Source organism: Penaeus chinensis, chromosome 16 (genome assembly GCF_019202785.1).
Source record: "Penaeus chinensis breed Huanghai No. 1 chromosome 16, ASM1920278v2, whole genome shotgun sequence".
Lineage (NCBI taxonomy): Eukaryota > Metazoa > Arthropoda > Malacostraca > Decapoda > Penaeidae > Penaeus > Penaeus chinensis.
Window position 1 is genome coordinate 35,477,088 of NC_061834.1, and position 10,000 is coordinate 35,487,087.

The 10,000-nt window shown below is 34.7% G+C and overlaps 2 protein-coding genes across 4 annotated transcripts in view; one reads left to right on the top strand and one right to left on the bottom strand.

Moving 5' to 3' along the window:
* Positions 1 to 614, bottom strand: part of LOC125033425 (ubiquitin-conjugating enzyme E2 W-like) — a 145,435-nt gene extending 144,821 nt beyond the window's left edge. For all 3 annotated transcript variants that reach the window (XM_047624912.1, XM_047624911.1, XM_047624910.1), the window contains exon 1: positions 477 to 614. In XM_047624912.1, coding sequence (XP_047480868.1) covers positions 477 to 494 — 18 coding nt within the window. In that variant the 5' untranslated portion in view covers positions 495 to 614. The remainder of the gene's footprint in view (positions 1 to 476) is intronic.
* A 493-nt stretch (positions 615 to 1,107) lies between these two features.
* LOC125033401 (ubiquinone biosynthesis monooxygenase COQ6, mitochondrial-like) overlaps positions 1,108 to 10,000 on the top strand; it is a 9,973-nt gene continuing 1,080 nt past the window's right edge. The window contains exons 1-10 of the mRNA XM_047624874.1: positions 1,108 to 1,385; positions 3,191 to 3,381; positions 3,805 to 3,933; positions 4,165 to 4,269; positions 4,752 to 4,859; positions 5,209 to 5,271; positions 5,424 to 5,531; positions 7,538 to 7,743; positions 8,458 to 8,573; positions 8,897 to 9,063. Coding sequence (XP_047480830.1) covers positions 1,196 to 1,385; positions 3,191 to 3,381; positions 3,805 to 3,933; positions 4,165 to 4,269; positions 4,752 to 4,859; positions 5,209 to 5,271; positions 5,424 to 5,531; positions 7,538 to 7,743; positions 8,458 to 8,573; positions 8,897 to 9,063 — 1,383 coding nt within the window. The 5' untranslated portion in view covers positions 1,108 to 1,195. The remainder of the gene's footprint in view (positions 1,386 to 3,190; positions 3,382 to 3,804; positions 3,934 to 4,164; positions 4,270 to 4,751; positions 4,860 to 5,208; positions 5,272 to 5,423; positions 5,532 to 7,537; positions 7,744 to 8,457; positions 8,574 to 8,896; positions 9,064 to 10,000) is intronic.

The following is a 10,000-nucleotide window of genomic DNA, read 5'->3' on the forward strand; positions in this document are numbered from 1 at the left end:
CTTGATGAAATTTGAGAGATCAGACATTATTAGCATATGGATTGTAGATTGTAGACTCTAGAAATGGTAATGAAAATAAAAACATAATAAGCATATGGAAGCTTCAAATAGGGTGTAACTGACAAAAATAGATAAAATGAAATACAAAAATGCCTGTAATTTGAATAAAAACGAATTATACCAAGTAAAATATCTAAAATCACACCCGGTGCTCAGAAAACATCAAACAATGTGCTCACTGTGAGACCGATAAGCAAAACAGGTCTAGTGCAAAGAATATCAACCAAATTAGCACACAGATAACAGAGGAATAAAACTAGGAAGCAAAACAATCTAGCAACCACACATACATCTCTAAAACTAGACATCTTAAGACTGAGACATCGATCTGGTTCCTCAGGCTTAAGATATCAGTCTGCCTCTTTATTATAACGAACAAAAGGTTGGAAAACAAGGAGGATATTATTTCTTTTTACCTCTGACGTGTTTGTCATTTTAACCAACAAAAGGGGAAAAAGCAGAATGCGATGAAAGAGGAACTGAAATTCGCTCCCCGGAATTATTAAATGTGGAAACGAAAACACCAAAAGGAAAATTCTGCTTCTGTCGTCTGTTTGTTTTGGTTATATTATGTTGACATTGGGAGAAGTTAATACATATGGATATTTTTATCCTATGTGTATTTTTTAAAAATCTATTATATGTAAATGATCTTATAAAACTCATAAAATAGGATTAATTAACATTTTTACTGTTTGCGATTGTAATAAATAAAAATAAAATTATATTTCTATATGGTATACTTTATCAACTTAGCAATCGTATTATAGCATTTTAAAAGATTTAGACAACAAAACGTAGTAATATTTTATCAGTAAGTAAAAAATAATATTTGGTAGTTATTTAACAGCAAATGAATCGCAATGTTTACATTGAATTTACGTATTGTATAATGTCAAAGAAAATACAGACATTTCCATTAATTACACTCATATAAACAAAGATTATTTATTTTGATAATAAAAATATTTTAATTATATTATTTTTCTTCCTTTATGAGCTCAGCATAGAGTAAACAAAAATTAGTAATCTCTTCTATGACAATCGTATTTAAGATCCGATCACGTAATTTCAGATCCGAGTCCTGACGGGATAAGAAGCCTCTCCTGTATTTAAGACCGACTCAATTTTCAGAATGAGACACCTGCTGAGGAAATCGGCTGCCGCGATCCCAAGACAAAAGTTGCCCTTTATATCATTTCGCTTATTGTCATCAACGTCAATAAAACGTCACGAAACGGAGTCCATTGCTCCGCCCGACGAACACTACGATGTGGTCGTGTCGGGCGGCGGGATGGTGGGCTTTGCCGCCGCCTGCGTGCTCGGTGAGGGAATTTGTATGAAGATACATAAGTGAATTAAAGGTTTGGTGTGGAAAATGCATCCACACTTCCACTGTCCTGATGCATGTCGTATTATCTTACGAAATAGAGTTTGTAGGTTCTGGCAGTCTGTTGTCAAAGATGGAATTAGTTCAAGTTTGAGCTTGCCAAAATATATGGTAAATATTCAGAATACCTTCACATGACTGATAATCATCACGATAATAATGGTATTGATGGATTCATCTCACTCTTTCCCACTCATGTATAGATACTATAGAACGGAAACGCCCCCATGAGCCACTTTATTGCCTTGATATTATGGGAGGGCATGAAAGGTACCAGTTAAATTGTGGGGTAAATATGATTGAAATACACAAAAATTCCCAGTATAGAGTCAACTGCAGGAAATTTGGAGGGGTTCGATGGCAAATGTTCTATATATATTGGCAGTAGAGAGTGAGAGGAATCCGTCAATTCTACTATCATCATGGTCGGGCATGCAAAGTTATGCTAAACAATTACCAAAAATACACTCTCAATCACCAGGTTATTATTTCTGATAGGTTTCTCAACTCTCCACTGCACATATATGTAGGAATTATGTTGCTGAATTCCCCCCTAACCCCACAACTTGGCCCAGATAATAGGGGAGGAAAAGGTTACTATGTATGTTAGCTGCTGTCTGAGTGGGAAGCAAGTAGGCTTTGACAGTCACTTAACATTGTACCCCTGTTGTGTTAGACTTTATATTTTAGTTTATATATCACACAACACAACTATCAAGTGTTCTTTAAAAACAGAGTTCTTTAAAAATTATCTACAGTGACCTGGAATCCTCTCTATGATATTTTATAGAGTGTGATGCAATGTTGTAAGTAAGAAGCAGACAGCAAGCAATTCTAAATGGTGAACACATAGGGTATGTTGATAGATTAATTTTAGGTATGTTAGGGCATAATGAGGATTTATAGAGAAATAATAAAATACTTAGATGCTGACTTAACACATTTATTATGAACAGTTTTGAATTTTAGAAACAATTTATGTATTTATAAAGCTTAGACTGAGAATATATTTTGAGAGGATTTAGGAAGCATTAGTAGGTACTTTTGTACCTTATTTTCTTACAATTTTTTTTAGCTCACATTGACAGTTATTTATCAGTGTAGTTGATAAAAGTTAAAGGTTAGGTTATGTCCAAAAATTATGATGTTTAACCCGTTAGATTTGATGATTGCCCCATTGAGTTTCTCAAGGTGACAAAGCAGCTATGGTTGCCTGCCATCTGTAACCTAAATATTGGCTTAAATGGTCACTAGTCCGGGGAGGTTTCAAAGGAAAATGTCCCCAATCTGTTTTCCCCCTCAGTGATGTGCTTCCCTATGAACCCATTGAACTGAGGACCTCAGTGTCAAGGGCATGCATTAGTTAGATATCAGCCAGTCAAATTAAGGTTGCAGTCGAGTCCATAAGAAAAATCAGATTGAGAATAAATACAATGCTTCATGTGCCAATTATTGTTTATACATATCATTTTGGTGACAATTACATTTGCTATTTTATCATATCAAATCATAATACTAAGAAGTATAAGTAATTTATTTTGTCATCTGCTAGTTGATCACTGCTGTAGGATACAGGCATTATTAATGGAAGAGGAAGAAATTATGCAAAGATTTTAATTAAATTGATAAGAAGGAGATTACAATAAGATTTTCAAGTTGCCATTTGTATTAAGGATATGGAAGCCTAGAAGTGATATAGATTATGCCGCTCTGCAAATCCTAACTGTTATTAACTTCCAGGCCATAGCAAGAGGCTGAGTGACCGTCGTATTCTGCTCTTAGAAGGAGGACCTAAAAAACCCTGGAGCCTCCCCAAAGAGTACAGCAACCGCGTATGTGCACTCAGTGGCCACACCCAGCGGCTGTTTGAGAAGCACAGCATATGGGAGCATATCAAGAGCATGAGGGCACAGCCAGTCCGTAGGATGCAGGTATGGAGTACTAGTAAAAGTTTTTTGGAGAAAATGGAACAGTTAGGGGATGCAGTAGCTAGGTGTCTGAAATGAGTATTTTTGTAGAAAATAAAGAACTGTATGGTTTATTACTGAACATTATAAATCAGGCATCCTTAATTAACTGTTGTTATGAGAAATATAGTATACAGTTCCTTATTTTGTAATGTGAATTGGCAGAATTTTATATATTGAAATTCATTTGTTATGTAATCTATGTTGCTGAGGGCAAGCATTTCTCTACATGTAGAATCCTCTCCCCTAGTAGCCTTATCCATAATTGATTACTTGTTTTTCATATTGTATAAATCTTGTTGCATTTAGAGAGATTATGACTGATATTCTTTCAGCTGTGTTGTTGCTTTTTTTAAAGAAGGATATTGCAGTAGTTGATATTTACAGGTGTGGGAGTCTTGTTCTGAAGCCATGATTACATTTGACGAAAAAAATCAAGATGAGGTTGTAGCTCACATCGTAGAAAATGACGTGATCCTTCAAGCAATTAAAAATCAACTGCCAGACCATGTTGAGGTAAGTGGCAGTTAAAATACTTATTGGTTAAGGGCCTTCGCAAGAAAGTCTTGCAGTTGACTCCGATTTTTATAAATAGTAGACCTTATCATATCCAAAACTGATGGTTGATCTTGCTGTTACAGCTTCTCTCAAGTTTACCATTTATATATGAATTATTCTTAAAAATGTTATTAGATGCATAATATTTATATTTAGACAGAAGGGTTAATCTCACAAAATCTGTTGCAGGTCCAGTTTAACAGTAAAGTTGATGGCTATGGTCTGCCGCAGGATTCCTCCTCCCGTGTCACTATTTCACTTGCTAGTGGGAAAACATTATCAACAGATCTCTTGGTAAGTCCTTATGACAAACCATGGTATTCTATTTCCTTACTTTACGGCTCAACATTGAAGGATAGGCAACTAGCATTATTGTGTGTTATTATGTTTACCAGGTTATTGTCTTCTTTCCCCCCTAAAATGTGAAGAATAGGTAGTATTGTGTTAGTCTCTTCCATTTAACTAATCATATCAGGTCTTAAGTTTTTGTTACTATGAATAGCCTGCATACTCTTACAAATGTTTTTCTTTTAATTCATTTTTCTTAATAAAGACATTAGGTTATTGTTTTTATTAGTGACTGTAAATTTGTGTATTAACTTTTTCTTATGGTATGTAAGAATAGGATCTAATTAGTAGCTGTGACTAGCAATCCAGATTCTGTGACACTGCATTTTAAAAGCAAGAATCCACAGATAATTGATTGTATAATATTGATAATTCTACACTAGAAACAGTTCAACACCACCTAATTGACTCCCTATTTTCCTCATGAGATTGGTGCAGATGGAGCAAAGTCACTGGTCCGGCAAACAATGGGCAGCCAGTATTTAGGTTGGGAATACGACCAAATGGGTATTGTAGCCACACTTGAGTTGTCTGAGGTAATTATGAAGCTTCTGTGAGGCAGTGCTCACCCATTTGATTATAATCAATATTGAAATATTATTATGACCTCACAATTGCCATATTCTGAATTTACTGGATAGTTTATAATTTCTGTTATTATTTAAGTTAGATGCATTAATCTATGCATTCGTACATACAAAGGCTACACAAATGTATAAATATAAATTGTTCTTAAATACCTGTAAACCTATATATATGCACATTGATTCATGTTAATACATGTATACGTACAAGCCCCTCCTAAATGATGAGGTAGTGTCATTTGTGAGTTCACCCTTTATTCAACATCAGTATGTAATCTTTGTCTTGATATTTATATTTCAGCCCTCTGACAACAGTGTAGCATGGCAGAGATTCCTGCCTACTGGGCCAGTAGCCTTATTACCTGTGAGTGTTTTTTACTATTATTAGTTATAATTAAGTTTATTTTGTCACTGCTGTTATATATGATCTTTCAGTAGTACATAATTTGGGTTCACTTCATATGGTGTAATTTTTCTTATTTTCTTTTGTTATTCATATGCATTTTTCATTACTAGCTCTCAGATGATCGCAGTTCATTGGTTTGGTCAACAACAAAAGACAGTGCCAAGACTCTGTTAAATCTTCCAGAGGAAGAATTTACAGATGCCCTCAACAGAGCAATAGTAAGTATAAAAGAGATTTTTTTTTAAAGCAAAGTACACATTTTTTTCACACGGATGGCTCCAAAACCCCTAGGTCACAAATGAATCAGTTACCATATTCGTTAAATAATTTTGCTTGTTTTTGTTTTATTACTGTTATTATTGTTTTATTATAATGATAGTAATGTTAAAAGAATTTTACATATTTTACTTTTCATTCCTATTAGTAATTAAGATGTTTAGAATAATGATGATAGTAATACAAATAAAAAAAAATAATCCCCCAAAATTAGGAATGGCATAGATAGATAAGGTCAGGGAAGACTAGTTATTGACTCATTGGCAACTGAACACTGGTGAAGCAATATATAAAAAAGAAGAGAAAACCATAATAGATAGCGCATATACCTAACATCAGTTGGTTAGGGGGTCTTAATAACTGTATATTCGTTATGAAAATATTTTGTTTAGATATTTTCAAAGTTCAGTTTTAATTCTAAGGAACTATTTGGCATCACAAAACTAAGGTAGTTATATAGAAAGTCTGAAAATATTTGTGTTTATCTTTTATGGATGCTGGCTATGGGTGTTTTTTTTTTTTCCTTCCTTCCTTCCTTCCTTCCTCCCCTCCTTCCTTCCTTCCTTCCTTCCTTCCTTCCTTCCTTCCTTCCTTCCTTCCTTCCTTCCTTCCTTCCTTCCTTCCTTCCTTCCTTCCTTCCTTCCTTCCTTCCTTCCTTCCTTCCTTCCTTCCTTCCTTCCTTCCTTCCTTCCTTCCTTCCTTCCTTCCTTCCTTCCTTCCTTCCTTCCTTCCTTCCTTCCTTCCTTCCTTCCTTCCTTCCTTCCTTCCTTCCTTCCTTCCTTCCTTCCTTCCTCAAATTACAGTAACCAGAAATATCTTCGTATATCATAAATAATCCCATTTCATGTCTAGGTATTTTGTCTTTTTCAAGTTAAAGTAACTGTAGTAATTAAGAAATCTAAGAGAGCTTGTGGGTAGACAATAATGGGCCAGTTATGCTCATTATCTGAGATCAGATAACAAACTGAGCTTATGCTCATATCTGGTGTAATGTCAGATAGAGTGTAGTAACTACGTCTGACATAAGACTGAATAGAGTGAAAGCCCAAACTATAATATTACAGGTGAAAAGTTAGAGACCGATCCATTATCAAAGTAGTTTGCATAATGCAAACTCGCGATCATCTGAGAGCAGAGATTAGTGTTACATTATATCAAGTCAGGTTGGGGGAAATATAGAGAATGGAGAACGATTTTTTGTTGTTGTTGGTTCTTTCATATAAAAAATATATATTTCTGAAGATCTTTTGCATTCTCGCTCCATGACAAAGAATGAAAGTGGGGTAGGAAAAAAATATTTGCTCTCATTTTCTTATACTTTCCAATATTTATAGATTAATGTTTATAATAAAAATAAGACCATCGATATTCATAGCACTAGTAAAAAATATGTTTTTTCACGCCAATTCAAATCAAGTACGGTCACAAGGTCTACTAACTAACTCCTTTGTGGCTAAGCGCTAGCAGAGCCATCTATGGGCAGACATTTCACAAAAAAATATAGAAAATAGGCACAGCTTTTTCCCCATTTTTTTTTCATTTTCCCCGGTGGCATTGGGTTAAGAGAAGTGTAAGTTAAATTTTGTAAATTAATAATTTCTGAAGTGGGATGCTTTACTTCAAGTTTTGATTTTAGAGAAGTAATTGGTCACCATTTGTTATAAAGCTAATTTGTTAGAAAAAGAAGAAACCTTTTGTTTCTGATGTTATAGACTATTGATAGATTTTCCATAAAATTTTGTGTTTCTGTGAAGTGATAGTTTCCCCTTTTTTCTATTTTTCATGAAATTTGTCGTCTTTGCAACAATGTTCAAATATGTAACAAAAGCCCCAATATCTTAAATTGAATTAGTTACTCAAGATTACCTATTTGTACATTATTTTGTTTACTCATCTTTAGAATGTTCACATGAAAACTAACCAAATATGCTTCTATTTCTGTCACCAGTGGGACAACTCGGGCACAGACCAAACAGTGCAGGCAGTACATGAAAAGTGGACGAACTTGCTGGATGTCATCATTCCAAGTCAAGGCGCAGATATCCGTCAGTTGCCCCCTAGTGTCAGCGCAGTTGTTCCTGGTAGCAGAGGAGCTTTCCCTCTAGGCCTTGGTCATGCAGTTCACTATGTTGCTCCAAGGGTGGCACTAATTGGGTAAGCTAGTGATTGATTCCACATCATCATTATCATCACTAGAAAGTAGCATCATTGTCACCATCATTGCATGCTTCATATGGCCATTGTTTAGGAGGGAAAAACATGTTCAGTATTCTAGTGCAGTAGATATATGTATTGGAAAGGGTTTTTGTTTTTCATTTTGTTTTACAGTGCAGGGACAAATTGATAACAGGAAGATGGAAAGTACATTATGCTTATGCCTAAGTATATTATAAATATAAAAAATATATAGTAATGGAGTGTATCAAAGGTGCACTTACAAACTATATTGGTGTTATTTTTGTTAACACCATTTTACTCAAATAGAGGGTATATTTATTTTGGTTTTACATCTTTTGTAGTTTCTCACCTTCAGATGCAACATTTCCTAGGCTAAGAAATTTTGACTAAGTGGGATTTCCCGTTCTAAGTAATATTATAAATGTCTGAAAATGCACACACTATGAGGCTTTAAGGATAATCTGAAAGATTTTATAGAATAGGGAAAATTCCTCTGTAATTATATGAAGATATTTACATATTTTCTTAAATATGTGATTACTTTGTACTTATTTGATTATGTAAATATCTATTTATTCAATTCTTATTAGGATTTATGTTTCTGTTCATCTGTTTATACATACAGCAATAGTCTACTTGTTTATAAATTTACTTATTATTTTGTTTATTAAACATCCATGTTTTTTCCAGAGATGCTGCACACAGGGTACATCCTTTGGCAGGGCAAGGTGTTAATTTGGGCTTTGGAGATGTGGCAGCGCTGTTAGAGACTTTGGAGAAAGCTGTCCTTTTGGGAGCTGATATAGGTAAGCAGATTATATATACGTATTTATGGAAAGTCTGCTATATCTTGTTTTATAGTTGTGCATGAATGAGATTGCAATCAACATTCACATGCTGTTATTGTCGTTTTACAATTTTCCACTTTCTCCAACTTTGGTTTATGGCAAAAGTATCAGTTTCATATGTGATATAATTGAAGTATCTTCTTTTTATTAGTGGAATTACTTGTAATGTCTTGGTTTCCACCTCAGAAAAAGAGGAGGAAGAAAGGGCAAGTTGTTTTACGGAAATCCATTTTTACCACATTTTTACGAGTGGCATTCTTTTCTCTCTTCACTCTTCACAGGAGACATAAGAGAGCTTTACAAATACGAGAGCGAACGGCAGAAGCACAACATGGCTACCATGGCCTCTATCGATGGGCTGTACCGCTTGTACTCCACCACTGCCACACCAGTTGTCCTTCTCAGGTCGCTTGGCTTATCGGCTGTCAATATGCTGTCTCCTCTGAAGGTAAGGTTGAGGGAAACCAGATGATTGTATCCATTATTAGGACTGGTGACTGGTTTTTCATGATCGATCATGTCCATTTTTATGATTTTTGATTGAATACTAACCCATCAACTCTAAGGCCTCTTTGTAGATGTCAGGTCTGTAGATGCCAGATGTAGTCCCCACAGACCTGTCTGTCACCCCCCCAAAAAAAAATAAGTGAAGAAGATATAATTGTAACTAGTAAAATACATGATTTGTCAAGTCATTCCCTGGCATCCATAGATCATTTGTTTGCAGACATGTGCTAACTGCAGGGAAGGGATAAGTTGCATGAATTGCAGTGCTTGTAGGAAATAACTTTGACTTTTTAATTATGAGTAACAATCTCATATGTAATGCTAAAAATGAGTGTATTGGTGATGCAGTTTACACAGTAAAATGTAAAAATCTGACATTATATAAAACATTGGTGTACTTTCATAGACAAATTTGATTCAAGAATCACTTAATGAATTGTTTCAGCAGCCAGTCAATTTTTCATAGTCTCCCAAAACTTTAGTTTATTTCATATATCTCATGGCATTGGAAAGCTCACAGAATTTGGTTCCCAGTAGGTAGGATGATAGATATATTTTTTTTACTCATTGTGGGCCTGACACTTAGCAAACATTAAATTATAAATTGAATGCAGATAGAACAAATTATTCTATCCAGTGATATAGTTCATATGGAAGTAGATAATGTATCTATTTTGCTCATTTAATTTTGACCATGAATAACAATATTAACCCAATGCCGACGGGTATGACGTGTACGGACATGCTATGCCCACTGTGAGTACTTGTTTGATTGTTTTTACACATAGATAGCTACACTTGTCACCAATGAGCCAATTACGAGTACTGCCTGTCTCACACGTTCACCCTTTTTTTTGATTTACAAAATATTTTACGTT